Here is a 27250-nt window from a genome sequence, read left to right as displayed (position 1 = left end):
CAACCACAACCCCAAGTTCAGTACCAACACAGGGACACGGAACAGTACCAACGACCCCAATACCAGGACACTTCCAACCAACAACAACGATACGTTGACAGTGCTAAATATCAGGAGACTTCTAATGAACAAAGTTTCATAGAGAACGCTAAATATCAGGAAACTGCTAATGAACAACGCTATGCAGAGAACGCTAAATACCAAGAAAATGCTAACGAACAACAACGCTATGTAGATAGTGCTAAGTACCAAGAGACTTCCAACGAACAACGTTACCCTACAGGCAATGCTAGCCCAGCACCACAATACCAAGACAACGCTCAACCAGACACCGCTGAAGCGTTTCAACAGTACTTGATAGAGTCCGCCAAACAGCCTTTCCACCCCGAGCGTCAATACTTACCACTGGAAGACAAACCTGTACGATACCAGACACAGACACAATACCAATCCCCTGTAGCTGGACAATACCAGGCTGAAACTTACCCTCCCACCCAGGAGCCACATCGCTTTGCCCCAACCAAACCCTCAGTATCTCCACCCCGACCTACAGACGCCCCCCGTGCACCCCCTCAGACCAGTGTCACCATACAGAAGAGTCAGGAACTTTCATTGAAAAATAACTACGATGATAACTATGACAGTCAGCGCGAGCAAAGCTTGAACTATCCGACCAAACCTACTAAACTACAGAAGGTTCAACCAAACGCTAACATCCCTACACACACAACAGAGAACTATTATCCTTACGAACACTTGCAACCCTTTGCTGATAACATGCAATATGCAAATCAGCAACGTAAACCTTCTCCCTTCCATCACTCACAGTCCACTGGGACATCCAAACAACCTTACTATCCTAGCTCCACCACACCCCTTTATCCTTCCACAGCCTTCACTAAGGAACCAGAACAGAACGTTAAGATAGTCTCTGACACTGACGAGGAGCAAGGGGGAAAATCCCCATTTGACTTTCTTAAAAATTTCCAACTCGGTAAAGATCAGAACTATGAGATTCCTCTGAGTAGCTTCACAGGTCCTGCCAAGGCCAACTCCTTCTCCACGACCAAAAAACCACAAACCTCTCACACAAAGTCCTTCTACGATCCTTACTTGAAACTCATCAAGAGTAACTCCAACAAGATCAACCCTGCTCACTTCTATAGCACCCAACGTCCTCGTCCCACGACACAGAACCAATACTCCTCCACTACAGAACCCGGCATCCTGCCACCACAGGAAGAACAAAAGTATAGGGAAAACATAGGTGCTCTCAAGCAGATCCTGAAGGGTCACCAGATAGACAAACCAATTAGTACATTACGAATATGCATGCTTAGGCTGTGGATTTGGTTTACTAATCTGACGATCAGATCTGAAATTCTCAACATTAACGACACCTGGAAATTTATCACATCCAACACCTGATTAGCTAGAGATAAGAATAGCTGGACATATTTTAATTAAATAAAATAACTACCTATACCTACATTACCTACATTACCAACCTGGATGATTGTTTCGAGGAATACTGTCAAAAGCAGCAGAATAGGAGGTACATATTTTTATCTTTAAAAGTTGAGTGTCAAAATTGATTTTGTATTTTTTCAATATGTGTATGTGTTAAATAAAAACACTTTATTTATTAAAATCAAAAATATGTCAGGTGAAAATCAGAAATGAAAGTGATTTCGAGAAATCTGGTATCTGCTGCTGCTCTTTGTTCTATTTTCCTCTTTTCCTGATATCTTTTTACTTTCTATTACCCTTACGTTTAGGGGAGACTTGTATTATTAAGTGTAGTATATTTATATTTATTTATATTGTTTTATATCATGAAAAAGTTATTTAAATAAAGTCACCTACTTTGATAACATGACCTAAGATATAGGATGTGTAGTTTGGTAATCTTTTCAACAGTCAACTAATATCAATTTCTTTCTTGCAGGTTTGGCACTACTGTGATCTGAACGGAGGACAAGCATCATTCCTCTGTCCTAACGGCACCATCTTCAACCAAGTAGCACTCACCTGTGATTGGTGGTTCAACGTCCAGGTAACACATTTTATCCATCCAATCCACTCACCTGATTTAATACAATACTTAGATTGTACTTTTTACTTCCCGAGAAGCTAGCAAGCTAGGTTATTGGCTTTGGAAAAAATGCCTTCATCAATATGTATGTATGTAGATTGTAGGTACTAATAGTTCACAAAAAGAGCCCCATAACAGCTGTATCCAAATTGTCCAAAATTCAAAGAGAAAATTTCTTTTAAGTGTTGAACATTTGTGTCAAACCCTATCAAAATCGGAAGAACTGTTCAAGTGTTGTGATGAAACGAACAAACTAAACGAAATCGGTCATTCAATCAGCGCCAGTACTTCGTAACGAAAAACAATCTTGAAAAGAAGAACACCAGTACCTTTTACTCTTCACAGTGTATATTTAGGCAGGCCGTCTGTGAAGAGTATAAGTTACTGGTGTTCTTCTTCTTTTCAAGATGAATCTTCACAAAGTCACGTCAGAATCTATCAGTATGAAAACAATACTAACACACCACATTTCATTTTTCCAGTGCAACAGCACGGCGCAGCTGTACGTCCTGAACGAGCGTCTCTACAAGTTCATTTTTGTGTCAAACCCTATCAAAATCGGAAGAACTGTTCAAGTGTTGTGATGAAACGAACAAACTAAACGAAATCGGTCATTCAATCAGCGGAACATTTGAGTCAAACCCTATCAAAATCGGAAGAACTGTTCAAGTGTTGTGATGAAACGAACAAACTAAACGAAATCGGTCATTCAACCAGCATCAATTGTAAACATGCGTCTACACTAGAGTCAATCGACATCGACTGGAACCCAGAAACCACAAGTAAGATGAGAGGATTTTGGTCGAACGAAATAAAAAGGAAGCGGATAAATCAACAAGTGCCGATGCCGCAACCTTAAATAACGCGAGACCAAAAATCTAGCAATATTAATGGCCGGATCTGAGTTTAAACATAGTTTTTTTTTTTTTAATATGAGATGGGCTTATTGTGTGCTAGTCACACAAAACCCCACTCTAAAGCTTTGTACAGACAGTGCGAGGCTGCTCGCTTCGAATGCCTCAGGACACATGCTCGGACTCTGTGTACCGGAGATGCTTGCTACACGCTGCTCGGGTCGCACTGATTGAGGTGAGCGGGGAGCTTGTTGGTAAACAGCAGTGCTCAAAGGCGCCTCATAGCGAGCTGTTCAAATAGTCTGTACCTCTCTGCATCTGCCTCAGCTACTCAGTTCCGAACATAATTGAAAATTATTGGGTCATTTGGGTGGTTCGCATGCTCGCATGGAGCATTTGTGTTTGCAATTTTCGTCATTCTGCGTTTGCCTGACCTGAGGCAGATGTAGCGAGGCATTCGAAGCAAGCAGCCTTGCACTGTCTGTACAAGGCTTAAGACTTAGGTGTAGGGGCAAACATCCCTAAAGGTTTGGACTAAAGCCTAGTACAGACAGTGCAAGGCTGCTCGCTTCAAATGACTCAGGACGCATGCTCGGACTGTGTGTACCGGGGATGCTCGCTATGTGCTGCTTGGGTCGCACTGATCGAGGTGAGCGGGGAGCTTGTTGGTAAACGGCAGTGCTCAAAGGCGCCTCGTAGCGAGCTGTTCGAATAGTCTGTACCTCTCTGCATCTGCCTCAGCTATTTCCGTATTTGGGTCATTTGGGTGGTTTGCATGCTTGCATCAAGCATTTGTGTTTGCAATTTTCGTCGTTCCACGTTTGCCTGACCTGAGGCAGATGTAGCGAGGCATTCGAAGTGAGCAGCCTCGCACTGTCTGTACAAGGCTTAACAATCAATATGTCATCCATCAATAGGATATGACTCTGTATGTGGTCTGTGTCGTAGCATGCCCATCCCGTAGTATGCCTCTCATCAGATGGGCGAGAAGAAACACAATACTTCCCATTTAGGTGCTCAGTCAACACGAGAACACCAGAGAGTAACCCGTCGAAATATTTGCAATCGAAAAACGAGTACAAATTTTTGTCGATGGTGGGATTACCCGGGACCTTCTGCATGGCAAACAAGCGCGTTACCACTGGACCAACCGTGCCCAGTGGTTCTGATTGGTTGATTAAAAAAAGGACCAATCGGATAGCTTATTCCGATTGTTAAGCTGAAATCGAGTTTAACCTCAAATTGTGGCTCCGGGCACAAAACACAAACTTTACTTTTCTACTGAGAAAGAGTTTGTGTGGACGTGTTTTAGGCGATGTCGATTGACCATAGTGTAGACTCTTTGTTCCCCCCCCCTCTTCTCCCCCTCCATAAGGGTGGGAGGGGGGATATTTTATGGCTGTGGGAATGAAACTGTACAAATGATATTTGATCGTACAAATAAGCGTTTGATTGTACAAATGAGCGTACCATGCCGGATGGCACGCACGTCAAGAGCAGGGTCTCCACTCCAAATTTTAAAAAATCACTAGATTCGAGGAAAAAAAATCACTAGATTTTACTTGAAAATCACTAGATTTCTAAATTCTTCCAAATGGCAAATGGTAGTTTACTCGTGGTTTTTGAGGGTAGAAGTCTTGTATACTCTTTTCATAGTAAAAAAATCCTCTATAGGCAATGGAAAAACTGGTTAACTACTTTCTATGACTCCAATATTTTTTTTAAAAAGCTAGCAGCACGCTAATATTGGCCAGATGGTCACCCATCCGGGTACTAACCACGCGCAACCGTGCTCAACTTCAGTGATCCATGCGGAACTGGTGCTTTCAAGGAGCTATCGCTGCTGGTATATGCAATGTTGTTGGAAAAAAAAAAAAAATGTGTTTGAAAAGAATGGTAACCATAGCGCTTTCACTAAATTAAAAACAGTGCATATTGCATATGCGACTAATTTGAATAAGGGGCAAAATTGTAGGTTTCTGAAAAAATTGGTCTATTTTTTCAGATTTAGGAGCAATTTTGCACTGAAATTACATTTCTTTCAAAAATCACTAGATTTTGACCTCAAATCACTAAATCACTAGATTTGCCAAGAATTCACTAAATTTAGTGAAAAATCACTAAGTCTGGAGACACTGGCAATAAAATGCATACGGAAAAGGAAACAAACATGGCTGACTTCAGTAAACAAGAAATGAAGGATTCTGATTGGTTCAACTCAAGGAGGTGAAAATGCACTAAACAGAGTGACTTCTTTTCATTGTGCCAATATACTATTAATTTTCCTCTAAAAAAAATCTTTTTTTTTTTTTTTTTGTTTTTTTTTTTCCTCCATATTTTTTTTCATTTTTCAGAAGCCCTTAAACCAGTAAAGTTGATGACCCAAAGAAGACGTTGGAAGAATTTTCCGATAGCGCAAAGATTATTTATTGATCACAGTGGTTTAAAAAAGAGGAAATTACATTTCCTGGAAGACAAGATCACACCCAACGTGAGACAACACGAAAATGAATATAAGCACTTACCTGTAGGTTGAACTTGAGACGTTGCAACACAGGCTGGACTTTGTCCGACGCTATCTTGAGCTCCTCCACCACAGATGTATTCTGAAACCAACATTCAAATCATGAATCTTTGTGGTAAAGCCAAGAGTTTTTTCACAACTTTGTGGGTATCACAGTATTACCATGAATCTTTGTGGTAAAACAGAGAGCTTTTTCACAACTTTGTGGGTATCACAGTATTACAAGTCTGTCATTTACTCAATCATATTTATTATTGCTCGTCCCTAATGCTGCCACTGGTCGCTACTCGATTAAAGTAGCTACTCAATTGTCCTCAAAAGGCTGAGTGCACCCCAAACTCCAAGCACAGAGCCGAAAAAAAACTCGGTCCCGCTGGGAATCGAACCCGGGGTTGAACTTGAGACGTTGCAACACGGGCTGGACTTTGTCCGACGCTATCTTGAGCTCCTCCACCACAGATGTATTCTGAAACCAAAATTCAAATCAAATCATGAATCTTTGTGGTAAAGCAGAGAGTTTTTTTCACAACTTTGTGGGTATCACAGTGTTACAAGTCTTTCATTTAGTTTTACTCAATCATCATATTTATTATCGCTTGTGTCTTCGACTTGTAATGCTGCCACTGGTCGCTACTCGATTAAAGTAGCTACTGAATTGTCCTCAAAAGGCTGAGTGCACCCCAAACTCCAAGCACAGAACCGAAAAAAAAAACTCGGTCCCGCTTGAACCTGGACCTCCTGCGTGCAAGCCTAGTGTGAATGATAGTTAACTTATTGACAGCTGACTTCATTAAGGGGTCAAAATATGTAGGATTTTTTTAAAGCATATGGTTATGAAATTTTATAGGAGCCCTTTGTGTTAATCACTATACCACTGAGGTTAGTTCTCCAAGCTAAATCTGAGTGGATAACTGTGGTATCGGACAAGTTCCAGTTCTTACCTTCTCTTCAATACTCAGCACTGGATGTTCCTTGTGTGTGTTAAGATAACACGATGGACACACCGGTACCTGACATTGGTTACAATAGATGGCCAGATATTGACTCGGGTGTGTCCTACACTTGACATCGGTTACTGGTTGGATTTGTTTCACTAGAAGCTCATCGTCAAAATTAGTCGGGGAGAGAGGGACTGCAGTGTGCTTGCTCAGAGTTTTAGAACGTCCATGAACCTAATCGAGAAAAATTAAGGTACAATAAGTAGTAGTTATAAAAAAAGAGCAACTCGCACTGGATGTTCCTTGTGTGTGTTAAGATAACATGATGGACACACTGGTACCTGACATTGGTTACAATAGATGGCCAGATATTGACTTGGGTGTGTCCTACACTTGACATCGGTAACCGGTTGGATTTGTTTCACTAGAAGCTCATCGTCAAAATTAGTTGGGGAGAGAGGGACTGCAGTGTGCTTGCTCAGAGTTTTAGAACGTCCATGAACCTAATAGAGAGGAATTAAGGTACAATAAGTAGTAATTATAAAAAAGAGCAACTCATCATTTTACATTGTTTTGTTTTCTTGAATACTTATGTAGGTACTAATTCTATGGAGAAATATATAATGTTCCTTATTTTCTCTTAGGTTTCATACCTAGGAAAGAATCATTTAATCATTTTACATTGTTTTGTTTTCTTGAATATGTACTAATTCTATGGAGAAATATATAATGTTCCTTATTTTCTCTTAGGTTTCATACCTTATGTAACTAAAAGGACAAAATATGGTCATATTAGCATTATTGTTTACAATTTCTGTGAGGATTTAAATAAAAAAAATCGGAAATCTTTGTTTGCATTATCAGAAAAATCTGATTTTTGAGTAGAAAATAAATAAAAAGCTTGGATTTTTGAGTTCATATAACAGAGGTTCATAAAATCGGGTTCTACTGTACTTCTTTCAGTTCTTACTTCTTAAACTTACCGATTTGAAGCAAACATCACAGAACCGGTCACCACACTGTTCACATTTCAACTTGGCTGCCACTTGTGAGCACTCATAACAGAGCTCTGAAATACAAACATGAACCAAAGTTTAGGAAAAAATAAATAAATAAATAAAGGTTTAGGTTTAAATACCTACTCTGACTCTAAACCAAACAATCTCTTGAAAGATAGCATTGAACATAAAAGACTTGGCTGCCACTTGTGAGCACTCATAACAGAGCTCTGAAATACAAACATGAACCAAAGTTTAGGAAAAAATAAATAAATAAATAAATAAAGGTTTAAGTAGGTTTAAATACCTACTCTGACTCTAAACCAAACAATCTCTTGAAAGATAGCATTGAGAACACACTGTTCACATTTCAACTTGGCTGCCACTTGTGAGCACTCATAACAGAGCTCTGAAATACAAACATGAACCAAAGTTTAGGAAAAGAAAAAAATAAAAAAAGGTTTAGGTTTAAATACCTACTCTGACTCTAAACCAAAGGATCTCTTGAAAGATAGTGTTGAAGATAAAAGAAAGGAGAAAGAATAAAAGGGAAATGTTATCTCTTGTACTGAAGTAAGAAGAAAGGGACAGAATCTAAAGAACAATGAAGGAGCAGAATTTTTACCCTCTTTTTTGGCTGGTCCCTGTTGAGTGAGCAAAGTACTAGAGAGAGTGTTGCCAAATTTATTATTAAAGGAAGTTGCAATTTCCCCGATGAGGTAAACATTTGGTGGGAATTCCATACGCATTTGATGATCCTTGATGACATTTTCCACAGGTTGACTGAAAACAAAGAAAGGGTTTAGGTACCAGAACCAGAAAGCTCACTTTTTTTTAGGTTGTGGGTACAGCTAGTAAAACATTTTAATAACAAAACTCGTAGTCCGTAGGTAATGATTGATACAAATGAATTAGGTAGGTATAGAAGTGTTTTCTAGTAGGGAGGGAGGTAGGTCCTGAGGGGGCCCGGCGCCTTTGAAACTGCCCCGGGCCCCGCGGGGGGCTAATCCGGCCCTGCCTCCCCCGCAAAAAAAATATATATATATCAATACCTACTCGTACACTAACCTTCCCTTGAAAACGTCTACGAGTTAGACGAAACTCCGAGTCGGGATAATAAGACTTGTTAGTATCCAATGATAAACAGTAACACATCTCGTAATAAAAACAACTCTGTTTGATTTCTTCAGGTGATACTGAAGACTCGGAGCACGTGCAAATTCACTCGATTGTCCTCAAACTGAAACACTACGAGTACAAGTATGAGAATGTTGTAGCCGACTTCTCTCCGGAGAGAGCCCGCATCATTTGCATCACTAGTCAGGACAAGATGTGGCTGCAGAAGGCTGCCTTGGTCATTGAAATAGCAGACTCGGAGCTGGGCTTCGCGGAGAGTGAGTGTCCCGTGTTGAAGGATACTCAGGTAAGCCTACAATATCCGTCTTCCTAACCTCAAAAAAAAAAAGGCGCCTCGTAGCGAGCTGTTCGAATAGTCTGTACCTCTCTGCATCTGCCTCAGCTATTTCCGTATTTGGGTCATTTGGGTGGTTCGCGTGCTCGCATCAAGCATTTGTGTTTGCAATTTTCGTCGTTCCACATTTGCCTGACCTGAGGCAGATGTAGCAAGGCATTCGAAGCAAGCAGCCTCGCACTGTCTGGTACAAGGCTTAACAATCAATATGTCATCCATCAATAGGATATGACTCTGATTCGCGGAGAGTGAGTGTCCCGTGTTGAAGGATACTCAGGTAAGCCTACAATATCCGTCTTCCTAACCTCAAAAAAAAAAAATCAAATCAAATTTCAAATTCTTTGTGGTAAAGTAGAGCTTTTTCACAATTTTTGTGGATATCACAACATGACTAAGTGCCTCTTTTGCAATGAATTTCCATATTTTAATAATCTTTTCACACTGGTAATGTCGCCACTGGTCGCTACTCGATTAAAGTAATTGTCCTCACGAGGTTGAGTGAACCCCGAAATTCAAGCACAGAGCCGAAAAAACTTCGACCCTGCCGGGAATCGTACCCGGGCCTCCTGCGTGCAAGCCTAGTGTGATACCCACTCGGTCAAGGAGGCTACTTCCTTCTTCCTAACTTTTTTCTATTTAAATAGGGTCGGCATTTCTTGCCAGTCTCTTCCAGGCAGCCCTACGTTTGTGAATTTCCATTGATATTTGATGAAATGAAGGGAAGTAACTGATACAACTCACAGAGTTTGGGTTAAGCCTATACAAATCTAGTACAAACCTTTGAAGGAGAAGATTTTGCTACAGCTTCCACACAGGAGCTTGTTGTTCATATTGGCATTGGATGGTATGGTGAAGTCCATTTTGATTTTGGACTTGGACAGTCACAAGTCACAACTTATCAGAACAGTGCAATATCTTTAGAGGAATGTTTATAGAAATAGAAACTCTAAAAAGTAGGTATTCAACAAGTTGAAACACTGGTAAAACCAGTTCAAAATCACAGAACACGACAATCACAGAACACGACACACGAAAAAAAAAAAAACTCCACAGAACTCAGAAGGATAATCTGGATAGTAGAAGGAACAGCTCGAACAGCAAAAAGATTCTTCAGCACCGGCGGCACCGGAATCTGCAATCGGCAAAAGAACGCACATGGGTCCTCTCCCAGCTGATCAGTCACGTCTTGAACACAAGCCGCCTTCGGTCACGTCTTCGAGTCCGTTTTTTAGAAAAACCTCGAAGTTTGGCAACACTGCAAAAAATATTCCCTCCAAAAATTAAATTTGTTTTCTTTCAAAAGTTCAGGATTTTCAGATTTTTCAGGATCACGATCATCCGGACCATCCGATCATCTGCCTTTCTGGAAGTCTGGTGTTTCTAGCTTTCCAATATTCCAATTTGAACATTTCTAAAGTCCATCTAAACTCTGAAGTGTCTCCTTTCTGTGTTCAATGTTGAATATTCCCTTAACGAAGGATTTCTGAAGTACGAATTTTAGTGGTCCCACAGGATTTAAAAACATTGTCTCTCAGTAGGTAAGTTAACTTACAGCTAGAACAGAACTCGTTCTTTTTCCGAGGTGTTACCTCGCTTCTTTGATTCACTGATTTCACTTTCTGTTGACTGATGAACTCTTCTCTTACTAACATTAACCCCAACCCAGCCTGTGGAGCTGGAAATCCCTATCCCTGAGTCACATACCATTTTGATAGGTGGTCACTCATCCAAGTACCGAACATGTGAGATGTTGCTTAACTTCTGTGAAAAAAAAAATGGGAACCACTGTATCCAACACACTGGATACTGGCTGAACTGCTGAAGAGAATATTTGAAATGGTCAACCATTTGTAACATTAATTTCCATTAGGTGTGATGGGATAATGTTCGTTCTCAGAACGGCTGGCTTTCTCCTATCCTGTCTTCCTTCTCTCTTTGATTTCGGGACAATAAGACCATAACAGTTACAGTTCCCTCTGTCAAACCTCTTTAAAAAAAATCCATTAGGTGCTCTCATTTAGTCACCATAATCAGGGTTGTATGTAGGGAGAGGGGGCCCCCCTTCCCCTCAAGTTTCATTTTTTCTTCTCTTTTGTAAGTCAGACTCTGATAATTTGGAGCTGTGCATTCTTCACTCAACAGGTATGAGATTAGTATAGGTAAAAGAACAACGTCTTCACTTGACTAGTAACTTTGGAAACTGTAAGTAATTTTATTTTACTTACAGTTTCCAAAGGTACTAGTCAAGTGAAGACGTTGTTCTTTTACCTATACTAATATGTTGCTACTTGACAGATTGACTCTCCTAGAGAAGAAGGTATGAGATTTTTTAGGAGAAAAAATGGGAAACCTGTTGAATCTTTTCAGCATTAGTTTGTATGTAGGGAGAGGGGGCCCCCCTTCCCCTCAAGTTTCATTTTTTCTTCTCTTTTGTAAGTCAGACTCTGATAATTTGGAGCTGTGTGTTCTTCACTCAACAGGTATGAGATTTTTTAGGAGAAAAAATGGGAAACCTGTTGAATCTTTTCAGCATTAGTAACAAAGTTTCTCCTCTAGTGTAATGTTTCAATTGTTGTATTTATTTTTCAGATCCATTGAATTCAAAATGACAGACACATTTGGTGGCTTCCAGAGCTCCTCATTCTATGGTAAACCTCTGGGCGGCAGCCTATTCACTTCACTTGTATTTCACACACCAAGAATTGAGCAGACAAACTATACCCCTAATCCTAAGAGAAGCCGGTCCCTGAGTGTTGACTCAAAGAAAGCCAAGAAAATAAAAACTAGTTTATTTTCTGGTGTCAGTCATGGCCTGAAGAAACCAAAGCCTAAGAAAAGTGACACTAAGAAGTACATCAACACAGATTCAGACAAAGTTTTGAAATCTAACAAAAAGAAGAGGCCCAATGAGCAGTCAAAAGGTCCCTGAGTGTTGACTCAAAGAAAGCCAAGAAAATAAAAACTAGTTTATTTTCTGGTGTCAGTCATGGCCTGAAGAAACCAAAGCCAAAGAAAAGTGACACTAAGAAGTACATCAACACAGATTCAGACAAAGTTTTGAAATCAAACAAGAAGAAGAGGCCCAATGAGCAGTCAAAGGAAAACAAGCCATTGAATGAATCACATGTGACACCAAGTAAAGCAGTGAAGAGTGCAAGTAAGAAGTCATCCAACAAGAAAAGTAAAGAAGGAAACATTAAACTAGAAGATGAAGCCATTGAATGAATCACATGTGACACCAAGTAAAGCAGTGAAGAGTGCAAGTAAAAAGTCATCCAACAAGAAAAGTAAAGAAGGAAATATTAAACTAGAAGATGAAAGCTTCCGTTACCGCTTCCAAGTGACTCCAGAACACATGAGAGTTGCAAAAGCATTACCATACTCAGGGTAAGTATTGGTTACCTACCTTTTAACACTGATTTATGTCATAATTATCAATCTAATTCGGGAGATTTCTATAACCTCATTATGATGGGTATTCATCAAAACATTGAAGAAAACCTCTGAATTTTAATGGAGAGTTGCAAAAGCATTACCATACTCAGGGTAAGTATTGGTTACCTACCTTTTAACACTGATTTATGTCATAATTATCAATCTAATTTGGGAGATTTCTATAACCTCATTATGATGGGCATTCATCAAAACATTGAAGAAAACCTCTGAATTTTAATTTAGAAGATGAAAGCTTCCGTTACCACTTCCAAGTGACTCCAGAGCACATGAGAGTTGCAAAAGCATTACCATACTCAGGGTAAGTATTAGTTACCTACCTTTTAACACTGATTTATGTCTTGATTATCAATCTAATTTTGGAGATTTCTATAACCTCATTATGATGGGTATTCATCAAAACATCGAAGAAAACCTCTGAATTTTAATTTTTCTTGTACCTCCTTTTGTTTGATTTCAGGTTTGCTCCTCAGACTTCTACTTCATCAAAGAAGGGAAAGAAAAAGTTATTCAGTCCTGAAGATGAAGAGGACCAAGAATTTCTTAAAAGCTTAAGCTCATCCAAAAAGATCAAATTGTCAAATAAGAAAACCTCACCAGTTAAAAACAAGAAGACTAGTCCTAAGAAATTGTTTAGTACTGAAAAACAAAATGAGACCTCCTGTGTTACTCCCAAGCAAGGTGTTTCTAACATGACAAGGTCACCAAGTACCCGATCAGCAAAGAAAGTTGTTTATGAAACTATTCAGCTGAGTGAAACCCCTAGTCCACAACATACACCAAGACTATCAAAGTTGCGAGCATCTGTAACGAAATCCACCCCAGATACAGTTTCACCTCGAAAATCTGCAAGACTATCTGCCATTGCTATGAAGTCTCCTCAGTACCCGATCAGCAAAGAAAGTTGTTTATGAAACTATTCAGCTGAGTGAAACCCCTAGTCCACAACATACACCAAGACTATCAAAGTTACGAGCATCTGTAACCAAATCCACCCCAGATACAGTTTCACCTCGAAAATCTGCAAGACTATCTGCCATGGCTATGAACTCTCCTCGCTCCACTGACAAAACCACACCAACCAGAAAAACGCCCACTAAATCTTGTGAAAAGTTTGATGAACCCATGTTGGTAGATTCACCTAAACTAAATGGCAGAAGTCCAAGTGTTAAGAAAACCTCTACTCCTTGTAGTACACCCATGCTAACCAGATCTTCTCTGAAGAAATTCCCTCAGAGCCAGGACTCTCCAAAGAGATTATTGTCCTCTAAGAAGAAATTATTTCATAAAGAACCTGAGAGCACCACGCCAGGAGAATACTTCGAGAAGGATGTCCTTGCAGATAGTTTCAATGTATTTGACATTCTCAATGATTCTCTAGATGGCATCGAGATGTTGGATGGGAGTTGCAATGCTCTGATGCTGAGAGATACTCTATTCTCCCCTAAGAAATTCAATGATGAGGAGATGAATGTATCCCATGCGTGGGATAGCCCTCCAGTCACCTCTACCCACAACAACTCTGCACATTACACGTTTCCAAAAGTGAAAGACTTGGAGCAGCAAGGTCGGGGGCAAACTGTGAACACATTCAGAAAGTTGTTTATGAAACTATTCAGCTGAGTGAAACCCCTAGTCCACAACATACACCAAGACTATCAAAGTTGCGAGCATCTGTAACCAAATCCACGCCAGATACAGTTTCACCTAGAAAATCTGCAAGACTGTCTGCCATTGCTATGAACTCTCCTCGCTCCACTGACAAAACCACATCAACCAGAAAAACGCCCACTAAATCTTGTGAAAAGTATGATGAACCCATGTTGGTAGATTCACCTAAACTAGATGGCAGAAGTCCAAGTGTTAAGAAAACCTCTACTCCTTGTAGTACACCCATGCTAACCAGATCTTCTCTGAAGAAATTCCCGCAGAGCCAGGACTCTCCAAAGAGATTATTGTCCTCTAAGAAGAAATTATTTCATAAAGAACCTGAGAGCACCATGCCAGGAGAATACTTCGAGAAGGATGTCCTTGCAGATAGTTTCAATGTATTTGACATTCTCAATGATTCTCTAGATGGCATTGAGATGTTGGATGGGAGTTGCAATGCTCTGATGCTGAGAGATACTCTTTTCTCACCTAAGAAATTCAATGATGAGGAGATGAATGTATCCCATGCGTGGGATAGCCCTCCAGTCACGTCTACCCATAACAACTCTGCACATTACACGTTTCCAAAAGTGAAAGACTTGGAGCAGCAAGGTCGGGGGCAAACTGTGAACACATTTCCCAGAAGCACGCGAGCTTCTAGAAAGTGTGTACGACAGTTGACTCCCAATCCTCGCATGTATGGTGGCTCGTGCAAGAAAACTCTCAAGACGACATTTGATCTCAGCCAGTTACAACTGTCATCGCCAAGTACCAAGTGCTGCCCTGTGTGTGCATACAAAGGTAAATATTGTCCAAGAGAAGCTTATTCTTTTTTACTTTCTATTACTACACATACGCATTTGATGATCCTTGATGACATTTTCCACAGGTTGACTGAAAACAAAGAAAGGGTTTAGGTACCAGAAAGCTCACTTTTTTAGGTTGTGGGTACAGTTAGTAAATATTTACTATCTTATTTTACATTTATCCTATGCTCTTTAATTCCTAACCTCAAAAAAAAAAAATCAAATTTCAAATTCTTTGTGGTAAAGTAGAGCTTTTTCACAATTTTTGTGGATATCACAACATGACTAAGTGCCTCCTTTGCAATGAATTTCCATATTTCAATAATCTTTTCACACTGGTAATGTCGCCACTGGTCGCTACTCGATTAAAGTAGCTATTCAATTGCCCTCACGAGGCTGAGTGCACCCCGAAATTCAAGCACAGAGCCGAAAAAACTTCGACCCTGCCGGGAATCGAACCCGGGCCTCCTGCGTGCAAGCCTGGTGTGATACCCACTCAAAGGGTATGAGATTTTTTTAGGAGAAAAAATGGGAAACCTGTTGAATTTTTTCAGCATTAGTTACAAAGTTTCTCCTCTAGAGTAATACTTCAATTATTGTTGTATTTATTTTTCAGATCCATTGAATTCGAAATGACAGACACATTTGGTGGCTTCCAGAGCTCCTCATTCTATGGTAAACCTCTGGGCGGCAGCCTATTTACTTCACTTGTATTTCACACACCAAGAATTGAGCAGACAAACTATACCCCTAATCCTAAGAGAAGCCGGTCCCTGAGTGTTGACTCAAAGAAAGCCAAGAAAATAAAAACTAGTTTATTTTCTGGTGTCAGTCATGGCCTGAAGAAACCAAAGCCTAAGAAAAGTGACACTAAGAAGTACATCAACACAGATTCAGACAAAGTTTTGAAGTCAAACAAGACCCCAGCCAGACTAAGCTGGTCTACTCCCTGTTTAAAGACCCCAGCCAGACTAAGCTGGTCTACTCCCTGTTTAAAGTCCCTAGCTAGACTAAGCTGGTCTACTCCCTGTTTAATGTCCTGTTTTTCTCTCATTTTCAGAACAAGAGGAAGCGACAACAAACTACCCAGGACAACAAACAAGCCAAGAAATACAAGGAGTTCAAGTTCTAAATTGTACAATTGGAGTTCACGTTCTAAATTGTATAGTTGGAGTTCAAGTTCTAAATTGTACAGTTGGAGTTCAAGTTCTAAATTGTACAGTTGGAGTTCAAGTTCTAAATTATACGATTCTCCATAGGCATCCTTTAATTACAACGGGTACTGTACGAAAACTCCAAATATAAATGTCCAAAAGACAGAGTCCACAACTCCACATTGATAAGTTAGTAGGTTGGTACTTTGGCATCCTTTAATTACAACGGGTACTGTACGAAAACTCCAAATATAAATGTCCAAAAGACAGAGTCCACATTGATAAGTTAGTAGGTTGGTACTTTTAAATCCGCCCCGGGCGGGAATCGAACCCGCGGCCTAGCGCTTACAAGGCAGACGCACTACCAACTAAGCTAACTAGGCTGGCAAGTGTAAACGACTAAACGTTCAGTGACGACCTACATTCATATTTTGCCGCGTATTTTGTACTTGTGCTGCGCCCTAGCGGGAATAGTAGTCAGCTTCTCCTCAAGTTTATATGCCACTATTTCTCCGCTTAATCCACCCCAGTACCAGCAGGCAAATAGTTATGGCATAAAATTTCTTCAGGTGTGGTTGGGCATTTCGTACAAAAGTTGAAGTTATGGGTAATGTGACTTTTTCGTAATTTTGCAGTGGGAAAAATTAACTACCTATCTTGTTCCTACAAATTTATGCAGGGTGATTATAAAGTATTTATTACTAGGAGTGGATTTCTCGAGAAGCGCTTGGAATAGAAAAAAAAACAGTGGTGGAACTATCTAAAAATTTAGCATTATGTATTTTGTTCTTGCAGGAGTTAGAAGTTATAAATGGGTGGTTCCGTCAGTTTTGTGCCAGCTTTAGAGCAAGGTATGCGAGTATGATCCAAATTCATACTAAAAGTTTGGTCACAGTAAACTTGGGCAGATATCCTATTTTGCGTCCAAACGTGTCAAATTCACACTAAAAGTTTGGTCACAGTAAATTTGGGCAGGTATCCTATTTTGCGTCCAAACGAGTATAAAATTTACACTAAAAGTTTGGACACAGTAAACTTGGGCAGGTATCCTATTTTGCGCCGAAACGTGTCCACTTCACAGGCATACGCGAATCCTTTCTTCACATTGGTTCTCTCCCAAGACAGCCAAGGGACCTGAGAGCTCACATCCGGGCAGAGGATATCTGTCTCGTTTACCCAGTAGAGATTATTGTGGCCTACCAGAGCGATACCCGCTTGGGTGCGAGGTTCATGGACAACTTTCCAGAACAGATTGGGTACGGGGAATATATACTGGTTCTTCTTATCCTTGGCTAGGTAGATGCCGCGGTTGATGTTGTTCTTGTCCGGGTAATAGACAACGCCGTAACTTCCTGTAAATAGAAACATATGTTTGTTCATGGACAACTTTCCAGAACAGATTGGGTACGGGGAATATATACTGGTTCTTCTTATCCTTGGCTAGGTAGATGCCGCGGTTGATATTGTTCTTGTCTGGGTAATAGACAACGCCGTAACTTCCTGTAAATAGAAACATATGTTCAAATTGTATTGTTGAATTTGATCAAACAGAAACCAATGTAAGGTTAAACAATCGTTACAATGAAAGAGGAACTGGACTGTTTTTATGTAGGTATGTACAGGATTTTGATTCACGCATTTCCCTAAAATTTCCTCTTATACCTACCTACCTACATTTTTTTTTTCTTAATGTTGAAAGAGGAACTGGACTGTTTTTATGTAGGTATGTACAGGATTTTGATTCACGCATTTCCCTAAAATTTCCTCTTATACCTACCTACATTTTTTTTTAATGCAAGTTAAAACCTTATAATTCACGTCGTTCGTTCAATTTACCTGTATAGACCGTCAGAGCCAGTTTCCGTTTGATGGCCAATCGTCTTACGCTCTCCTCAATATCGTTCCAATTTCCAGCGTTGAATTTGTGCCACTGCGGAGCTGCGTTTACATAGTAGAACGTTGCCATTTGTTCTGCACCATAAATGAAGTCCCCTTTGGGCGTCAAGTGACCGCGGGCTATGTTATCGTCTCCAGCATATTTTTCCAGCAAATCTCTGGACTGCAGGATCTCCGAGATGATTTGGGTTTGCCGATTCTTGGAGTAGATGCGAGACACGGAGACGTTCTTGAAGAATTCGTCTGAGGACAGAAATACGCTTGAATCAAGATTAGAATTATCTACAGCTGATATCACAATGATATTTGCCATACGAACACAGCATCTTGGAAAATATTGAAATGTGGACTGCAGGATCTCCGAGATGATTTGGGTTTGCCGATTCTTGGAGTAGATGCGAGACACGGAGACGTTCTTGAAGAATTCGTCTGAAGACAGAAATACAGACGCTTGAATCAAGATTAAAATTATCTACAGCTGATATCACAATGATATTTGCCATACGAACACAGCATCTTGGAAAATGTTGAAATACTCTCCGAGATGATTTGGGTTTGCCGATTCTTGGAGTAGATGCGAGACACGGAGACGTTCTTGAAGAATTCGTCTGAGGACAGAAATACAGACGCTTGAATCAAGATTAAAATTATCTACAGCTGATATCATAATGATATTTGCCATACGAACACAGCATCTTGGAAAATGTTGAAATACTTATTCTTATATCTATTGCGTATTAAGATGGCAATAACTTTCTGTTTCCCTCCTTTTAGAGAGATTTTGAATTTCCCGATACAATGTTTATTTTAATACTATTGTTATGTGATATTGAATGCATCAAAGTTTACGAGATAGCCCATGTAGTAAGAAAGAGAAGAAGGAGACGACGACGAAAGAGACGATGAAGAAGAGGAGGAGAAAGAAGAAAAGGAAGAGGAGGTAGAAGAATAAAAAGAAGAGGAAGAAGAAATCAATTTTAAAATACTTATTCTTTATATCTATTGCGTATTAAGATGGCAATAACTTTCTGTTTCCCTCCTTTTAGAGAGATTTTGAATTTCCCGATACAATGTTTATTTTAATACTATTGTTATGTGATATTGAATGCATCAAAGTTTACGAGAAAGCCCATGTAGTAAGAAAGAGAAGAAGGAGACGACGACGACGACGACGACTATTTTATTTTTAAAAAGAAACTAACTCTTTAAAAAATTATTTTAGTGTGAAAAAAGAGAGAACTTTTTGGGGAAAAATCCGTCAATTTCACAGTAAACAACATGGATTTGTTGTTAACAAACCAAACAATAAAACAAACATCCTACCATTTTGTCTGTATCCAAACACGAGGGAAATCGACCAAACAATCACTCCTATACAGACCAACACAGAAACTGACTTTGTCTTCATCACGATAAGAAATCAACTAGAAGTAGATATCCAAGTAGGTAGAGAAATCGGTCAACACAAGTAGGGAGGTAGCGTTAAGGTCAAACTAGGTATAACAACACAGAACTGTGATGAATAAACAGAAGGTACTGAAGTACCTAGGTAGATGTCTGATGATTCTCATCTCTATTGACTGCTAACTTCTGAGCTTTGCTGGACGATCAGGATCGATGTTAAGATCCGGTACTTTATTTTTTCTTTTTATGAAACCGTACAAAGCATTTTTGAAAGTCCTAACCCCATGATTGGAAGCCTTAATCCCAGGACTGGCACGGAAAAACTTATACATACATGAGACGATGAAGAAGAGGAGGAGAAAGAAGAAAAGGAAGAGGAGGTAGAAGAATAAAAAGAAGAGGAAGAAGAAATCAATTTTAAAATGGGTGCCTTTACAAATCCACTTTTATTAACTTACCTTCAACGAAAAATTTCCTCGGGAAGTTGATCTGTCTTCCCTGTATGTCCGGAGTAATGGTATGTTTTGTATACAGGGTCCTCAGTCTCAACTCATCGAAACAAATCTCAATCATGGGTATAAACTGATTGAGAACTTGGAACCCGGCAGTCAGCTGAGTTTTATTCAACGAGCACAAACCAGTTCGTTTCAAGATGGAGGTGGGGAGGTCGCTGCATTGGAATTCATAGAGGGGGCCCACTTCGTCTTCCAATTGGAATTCGTTTCCGGTCTTACATTTGACGATGTTTTTTTCGTGTCTTTTTCCGCCTGAAAGTACATAAAAAGGATAGCAGGGTGTCTATCAAAATGGAAAAATAAAATTCCCTAGGAGGTCGCTGCATTGGAATTCATAGAGGGGGCCCACTTCGTCTTCCAATTGGAATTCGTTTCCGGTCTTACATTTGACGATGTTTTTCTCGTGTCTTTTTCCGCCTGAAAGTACATAAAAAGGATAGCAGGGTGTCTACCAAAATGGAAAAATAAAATTCCCTGACTTTTCATTTTTTCCAAATTTCCAGTATACTTTTTCAAGATTTTCCACCCTATTCCCACTGCGTCACAACAGATTTTTTTTTCTAATAAAATTAGTGTTTAGACTGCTGCAGACGCTGCGCGGGGACAAAGTTAATATTTTTAGTCATACTCGAGCAGGATAAACAAGGCATATTTTCCATTATGGAATTTACCCACAAAGTGGACGTAAGATCGGCCCTGCTAATTAATAATACGAGGTGATGATGTTATCATGTCTGATTCATAACGAGTTGAAATGATTTGATTGTTCGCAATATTTGAACGGAGGAAATAGTTCTAAGTACCTACATGAAATATCTAGATGATAGCAAAATCAATCAAAATAGAGTCAATAAAAGTATACCTATTACATAAATATCATAAAAGTACATATTATCATTTGAATGTAGGAAGCCTACATTCAAATGGTATCAAAACTTTGTTATCTTATCAGTGTTCCAGATTGGAGTTGGTATACAATTTTGTATGAACGCCGGAATCTTGTGCGTGTATGCAATGTGCCACATACATTTTACTATTTCAAGTTTGCTTCGAGAGTTCTAGACCTGAAGTCCTGAAGATTTTGTTTTTTTCCGATATTTTTTTGCTGTAGCGTATCCTTTGGTAATTCACTATTACTTTCCTTTCGAAGTACAGCTTAACTCCGTACACTTAAAGCTCGCTCTAAGGCTTAGGTGTAGGGGCAAACACCCCTAAAAGTCGGGTTAAGCTTATCCGAATCTACCAATCTACGATATTACTTGGTGGGGAGCAGCACTACCGCGCTCATTCAGTTTTATTTGACCTCTCTTCATTAAGTAGGTACTTCATTCATCTCGTGATAAAACGGAAGAAAAAAATTGTGTCGCGAAATTTCGAGAAATAGCACGAGAGAAACTTAACATGTCAGATTATTCAGGGTGCCGACTGTCGATGTCCGAAAACTGAGGCAACTGTCGATAGAAACTAGAGTTAATAAATCAGTGTGAAAAAAGAGAGAATTTTTTTAGGGAAAAATCCGTCAATTTCACAGTAAACAACATGGATTTGTTAACAAACCAAACAATGAAACAAACATCCTACCATTTTGTCTGTATCCAAACACGAGGGAAATCGACGAAACAATCACTCCTATACAGACCAACACAGAAACTGACTTTGTCTTCATCACGATAAGCAATCAACTAGAAGTAGATATCCAAGTAGGTAGAGAAATCGGTCAACACAAGTAGGGAGGTAGCGAGGTCAAACTAGGTATAACAACGCAGAACTGTGATGAATAAACAGAAGGTACTGAAGTAGGTAGATGTCTGATGATTCTCATCTCTATTGATTGCTAACTTCTGAGCTTTGCTGGACGATCAGGATCGATGTTAAGATCCGGTACTTTAAGTATTTTTTCTTTTCATGAAACCGTTCAAAGCATTTTTTGAAAGCCCTAACCCCATGATTCATAACGAGTTGAAATGATTTGATTGTTCGCAATATTTGAACGGGGGAAATGAGTTCTACATGAAATATGTAGATGATAGCAAAATCAATCAAAATAGAGTCAATAAAAGTATAGGTACCTATTACATAAATATAATAAAAGTACATATTATCATTTGAATATAGGAAGCCTACATTGAAATGGTATCAAAACTTTGTTATCTTATCAGTGTTCCAGATTGGAGTTGGTATACAATTTTGTATGAATGCCGGAATACTTGTGCGTGTATGCAATGTGCCACATACATTTTACTATTGCTTCGAGAGTTCTAGTCCTGAAGACTTTGTGCTTTTCCGATATTTTTTTGCCGTAGCGTATCCTTTGGTAATTCACTATTACTTTCCTTTCTACATACAGCTTAAACTCCGTACACAAGAAGTCCACTTTGACGCTTGGGTGTACGGGCAAACAGCCCTAAAAGTCGGGTCAAGCTCATACGAATCTACGATATTACTTGGTGGGGAGCAGCACTACCGCGCTCATTCAGTTTCATTTGACCTCTCTTCATTAAGTAGGTAGGTACTTCATTCATCTCGTGATAAAGCGGAAGAAAAAATTGTGTCGCGAAATTTCGAGAAATACCACGAGGGAAACTTAACATGTCAGATTATTCAGGGTGCCGACTGTCGATATCCGAAAACTGAAGCAACTGTCGATAGAAACTAGAGTTAATAGTTACATCAATAACAATAAATTCACATTTAAGAGTATTTCATAAATTTCTCTCAAATGTGCTCTTCAAAAATCCCTGGGGGAACCGTGAGGCCCGGAGACTAGTAAGTTATTAACATAATTTCCTTTACATTCTGCCGTATTATTAAGATGTGATATCATCTTTGGGCATTTTAACATTATCACTACATTCATTATGCATTACTATTTAATATGATTATTACTAGCTGCTTACGAGTACACATAGTTTGTTCATTACTATCCTTTGTAAACAGTTTACGGTCTAAATTCCTGTCACGCCTAGACTCGGTATTCCAGGAATCCAAACAGGAGAGATGAGAATATTAGAGGCGAGATTGCGCATGCTAGTCCCTTCTGTAAACAAAGAGTGCCCCCTATCCCCAGTATTGTGGTACCTATCGGAGGATACACAGCTCGAGATAGCAGAGAGGATTCTGTGTCAGCATTTCCGTCAGTCAAATTTTTCGCCGGGTAGACGCCGTTTTTGTCGGTAAGTTTACCAAGTTTTTCTCCCCCTTTTAGGCGCTTTAACACTAGGGACAATAGCTCGTTCGCGCTTACCAATAGTCAGTAAGTAGGTATACAATATACATAGTTCTTCCTAATTAGTTGTCTTCTTTAGATAAGGACCACTTAGCCCCTCAGAGAAGCGAAATTTAGATATTGTTTTTGTTTGTAAATATTGCATGAAAACATTCCGCACAAACAAGTTATTATAAGACTTGTTTATTATTGTTATATATTTTTGTTTTTTTTTTTTTTTTGTTTTTTTGTTTTTTTTTTACCGAAGGATTACCCGCGAATTCGCGTAGATAGCTACCATATTTTTGTCAATATTATTTTTTCAAATGTGACCGCGCGCCGTGGTTAGATTGTAAAAAATAAGAGATTGGTTAACATCGTCCAGAAGTCGTACATAGGTACTGGTACAATAGTAATGTGAGTGTACACCTTATGAATGAATGTGCCAAAAGCCGTACCCTATCCGCTTTTAAAATAAGCGGTGTAGCAATTTATTCAGTGGTATTGTTTCATGCCACCGGAATTAGGTATTCGTAAATAAATCAATCCAAGTTAAACTTTTACATCTGTTTAATTGTATTCCTCTCTAAACTGTGACCGATAAATTAATTAGAGGTGCTCTTGAAAAAAAAAAAAAAACAAAAAAATTATAGATGATTTAATATTTAAGTTGAAAATATGTCAACTGGGGGCACGGTTGGTCCAGTGGTAACGCGCTTGCTTGCCATGCAGAAGGTCCCGGGTTCGAATCCCACCATCGACAAAAATTTGTACTCGTTTTTCGATTGCAAATATTTCAACGGGTTACTTTCTGGTGTTCTCGTGTTGACCCAGCACCTAAATGGGGAGTATTGTGCCTCTTCTCGCCCATCTGATGAGAGGCATACTACGGGATGGGCATGCTACGACACAGACCACATGCGTCCAATGTAGCAGTTGTTTCATTGCTACGAAATAAAAACGGCGGTGAAACACCCATCTTTTTTTTTTTAAAAAAAAAAGACTATGTTTGCAGAGATTTGTAATACAATAGGAACTTACAAATATCTTCGACTGTTTAATAGATTTACGATTCGACCATTTAATCTAGAAGACTATTTATGACCCTACCGGCTACCGGGGTAAAGGGAACATATCTTCCAGTTCTACTCGTGTAGGATAAGCCTCGTAAGTAGAGAAGGGCGCGAGTTCAATCCCATCCGATTTTCATGGAATTTGATTTTCACTTGTAGATTTGACCACATGTTAGATCTTGAGCTTAGGTCTATGTTTAACTCAAGATAGGTCCTCGGTTATAAGCTTATAAGCCCCTGTTGCGGAGGTTATAAATCCCCTAGCTCAGGCCCCTGTCTACGATTTGCACAGTTGATTGAAACTGGCACAGCTGTTCACGTCAGCAAAAATCTCCGAAAGAACCTCCATGGCCTTGAGGGCCAATTACATTATAACCCTTTATGACCTCGCGTGACCTAACGGGCACATGTGAGGATCTTTTGTCAATCAATCAGACGGGTTTAACCCGAACGCGTCTGAGTGTCGAGTGAGGTTAACGAGTCCAAGCAACTAGTATTCTTATTTATATCCCTGCTATTACAAAAATATGGTAGTGACACTAGTGACCATACACATTTGGACTTGAAGGTATTAGTTTGGACGAAATTGGAGGTTCAATTCCCTCTACTCCATGAGAGAAGAGCAGGGATAGTAAATTGAATACTAGTTAGCTTGGAATATGAGGACTCGTGAACGTAATGTACCTATAAGCACACAAAAGTGTCACAAACTGGTACAGTCTATCATAGATGTTGAAGCAAAAGATTTCCTTTTCCTTTTTAGGCCCTTTAGGCCGCTTTGACACTAAGGACAGTAGGTCGATCGATACCCCTAGGTTATATTAGGTCGAATAGGTCTTCCTGAAAAGGAACAGGGAATGTACACAGAAACGGAGGTGTGGGGAAAGGGGCGAAATAATTTTGATCAGCTGTTGGTTATCCTTTTATATCCATCAGTTAGGCAACAGTGAACAGAAGTATCAGAACTCAGACTCCACAATATATTATACAATTATACCTACATGACGAAAATTGTGAACACTTCAATTATTTGAAACCCTTGCGGTGAACTCATTTCAAATATGATTATCTCGGGAAATCTTACAAGTTCATACTCATATGAAATATGACGTCAGTACGAAGTAGGCACTTATGAATGTTTGATGTATGTACCAATGTACCTTGTACCTAGGTATAAGTAGCCACTTAGACAGCAGTGCCTCAGTGACGTAGTGGTCAAGGCGCTTGCCTGGTAAGAGGAAGAGCGAGGGTTCAAAACCAACCATTTTTTCCCCCTCTTTCTCTTTACATCTATGCCAATCCAGGAACGGAAAAGTTTCATGAGGAAATTTCCGCCCAGGCCAAGATTCAAACCCAGCACCTCCGGGTTGAATGTCGGTGCTCCAACCACTCGGTCACAGAGGTGGGCAAAAATTCCATGCCCAGGCAGGGGTTTGTACCCGCGTCTTCTCCCTAACCAGGCGAGTATCTTAACCACAAGCAGCTCTATTATACCTAATGTTCACTCCAGTAGCCTGTTCCCCTATAGCCCTATAGTATGGACTGATGAAAAACACTAGTATAGGACAGCCGAAGAAAAGTACCCTATAAAAAATTGTAAATACCCTACCTTAAGTAGACTATTATTATTATTATTACTTTTGTCTTCACCTTTTCCCGAGTATAGACGGGGTCGGCTTTTTTCGTCAGCCTCTCAATCAGCCCTAACTTGGGCTAAGCCGGTCTACTCTCCGAGCCAGACTAAGCTGGTCTACTCCCTGTTTAACGTCCCCCAGCCATCGCCTCCTATTATGATATATTTTGCCATCAAATAAAAGGATAGTAAAACATCCAAGTTTCACTTCTCACTTCCCAGTAGAGCAAAAATTGATTAACATCTTTTCGTCTCCTTATTCGTCGTCATCTTTTTCTTCGTCTCCTTCTTCTTCGTCTACTATGACGTTTTCTCCTTCGTCTACAATGACGTTTTCTTCTTCGCCTTATTTATATATTTTGTAACTTTTATTATTCTATACTTTCGTGGAAAAGGCTATTTCACTCCAATCACCCTGTATATAAAAGCTATTAATAGCCCCTAGCGTTGGGAACTTATCACTCCCGATCAATTTACAGCTAATGGGTGGTAATAGAGAGAAAGCCATTTAATACTGGCAATGATTATGTTATTGTACATCCTACACCTGCCTTATACAGGGTGGCATGAGAACAACACCGTTGTCGCATTACTTCTAGCTAGGTATCCAAGAACGGAAATGTTTGGTCAGAAAATTTCCACCCTTGTATGGATTTGAACCCCAGCACCTCCAGGATGAAAAACGTCTGACAATAATGGAACTACCAAAATATGAGAAACTTATTTTGATCACCGATTTGTACTCTTCACCACTCAGCCACAGAGGTCTGAACTTGTCGATAACAGATAGTCTTTACTTTAGGTTTAGGACAGATATACTTTACCTTGAGCATGAACCAAACTTTATATTGCAGTCAATCTGTCCCACTTCCTTTTTCGTCTCCCCTTCCCAATTTTCCAAACAAAATCCTGTACTCCAATATTTGAGTTTAGGTAGGTACTAGGTACTGATTCAGAGAATGGTAACTTGAGCCTTGGTATGCCTTCAGTTGATATGTGACCAAGTCATAATTAGACTACAAAGTACACCAGATATCATTATGCTCCATTGCTATAATATAGGTGTGTACACAGGAAGATAATTATGATATGAGATAGCGATTTCTAATTAGCGGCCCGCAGGCCACATGTAGCCCACTAGACCATTTTTGTGGCCCGCGAAGCTTTTTGGGTGGACCCCATAGGCCTTTATTATGAGGTGGACTTCGAAAATGTGGAGTATCTACCCCCACCCCTCCAGAAAATCCTGGATACGGGCCTCCAAACCTGCGAATGTGGCCCGCGAAGTACCTGCCAATGTAGCATGTGGCCCGCATAGAAATGGAAGTTGGAAAACCCTGATCTAAGATAACAAAATTATGCTATCGTACACAAAGCCCGCCCTCAGATCAGCAATTGCAGTTTCATGCCAACAGACAATACTCTTTGTTATGACAGCTGTTGTCGTCGAGGCAGTGTACGGTTTCAGTCGACGTCGAGGACTATGTGCTGACACAGCTTTAGGGATAGCACCAAACGACGTAGGTGGCTATTGGCTAAGCTGAAGGACGAGACCTCAAACTTAATCTAATCACCAGTGTT

General features: G+C 39.8%; 5 protein-coding genes across 5 annotated transcripts in view; 2 read left to right on the top strand and 3 right to left on the bottom strand.

Annotated features, from left to right (window-relative positions):
• LOC108251851 overlaps window positions 1–1428 on the top strand; it is a 2569-nt gene extending 1141 nt beyond the window's left edge. Inside the window, exon 2 of the mRNA XM_017442265.1 lies at window positions 22–1428. Coding sequence (XP_017297754.1) covers window positions 22–1428 — 1407 coding nt within the window. The remainder of the gene's footprint in view (window positions 1–21) is intronic.
• Window positions 1429–2832: 1404 nt separating this feature from the next.
• On the bottom strand, window positions 2833–8187 carry LOC108251850 (E3 ubiquitin-protein ligase TRIM71-like). The gene is made up of 5 exons (XM_026820470.1): window positions 8035–8187; window positions 7395–7480; window positions 6415–6645; window positions 5860–5939; window positions 2833–2857 (listed from the first exon to the last, which is right to left on the bottom strand). The coding sequence occupies exons 1-5, from the start codon at window positions 8156–8158 to the stop codon at window positions 2833–2835; spliced, it is 546 nt and encodes a 181-aa protein (XP_026676271.1). The 5' UTR covers window positions 8159–8187.
• Window positions 8188–10215: 2028 nt separating this feature from the next.
• On the top strand, window positions 10216–15425 carry LOC103505083. Its single transcript, XM_026820469.1, has 7 exons — window positions 10216–10418; window positions 11470–11622; window positions 11802–12088; window positions 12562–12634; window positions 12794–13062; window positions 13933–14784; window positions 15406–15425. Exons 2-7 carry the CDS (start codon window positions 11486–11488, stop codon window positions 15423–15425), a joined length of 1638 nt encoding a protein of 545 aa, XP_026676270.1. The 5' UTR covers window positions 10216–10418; window positions 11470–11485.
• A 1269-nt stretch (window positions 15426–16694) lies between these two features.
• On the bottom strand, window positions 16695–21342 carry LOC103505082. The gene is made up of 5 exons (XM_017442262.2): window positions 21333–21342; window positions 19702–20010; window positions 18316–18447; window positions 17780–18268; window positions 16695–17295 (listed from the first exon to the last, which is right to left on the bottom strand). Exons 1-5 carry the CDS (start codon window positions 21340–21342, stop codon window positions 16952–16954), a joined length of 1284 nt encoding a protein of 427 aa, XP_017297751.1. The 3' UTR covers window positions 16695–16951.
• LOC103505080 (protein SERAC1) overlaps window positions 20074–27250 on the bottom strand; it is a 29209-nt gene continuing 22032 nt past the window's right edge. Inside the window, exon 11 of the mRNA XM_026820467.1 lies at window positions 20074–20175. The gene's annotated coding sequence lies outside the window, so the exon portion shown is untranslated. The remainder of the gene's footprint in view (window positions 20176–27250) is intronic.

The sequence above is a fragment of the Diaphorina citri genome, unplaced genomic scaffold, assembly GCF_000475195.1.
Source record: "Diaphorina citri unplaced genomic scaffold, Diaci psyllid genome assembly version 1.1 scaffold149, whole genome shotgun sequence".
NCBI classification, from domain to species: domain Eukaryota; kingdom Metazoa; phylum Arthropoda; class Insecta; order Hemiptera; family Psyllidae; genus Diaphorina; species Diaphorina citri.
The sequence above is the reverse complement of the archived record's forward strand: the minus strand, read 5'-3'. Positions and strand labels throughout refer to the sequence as shown.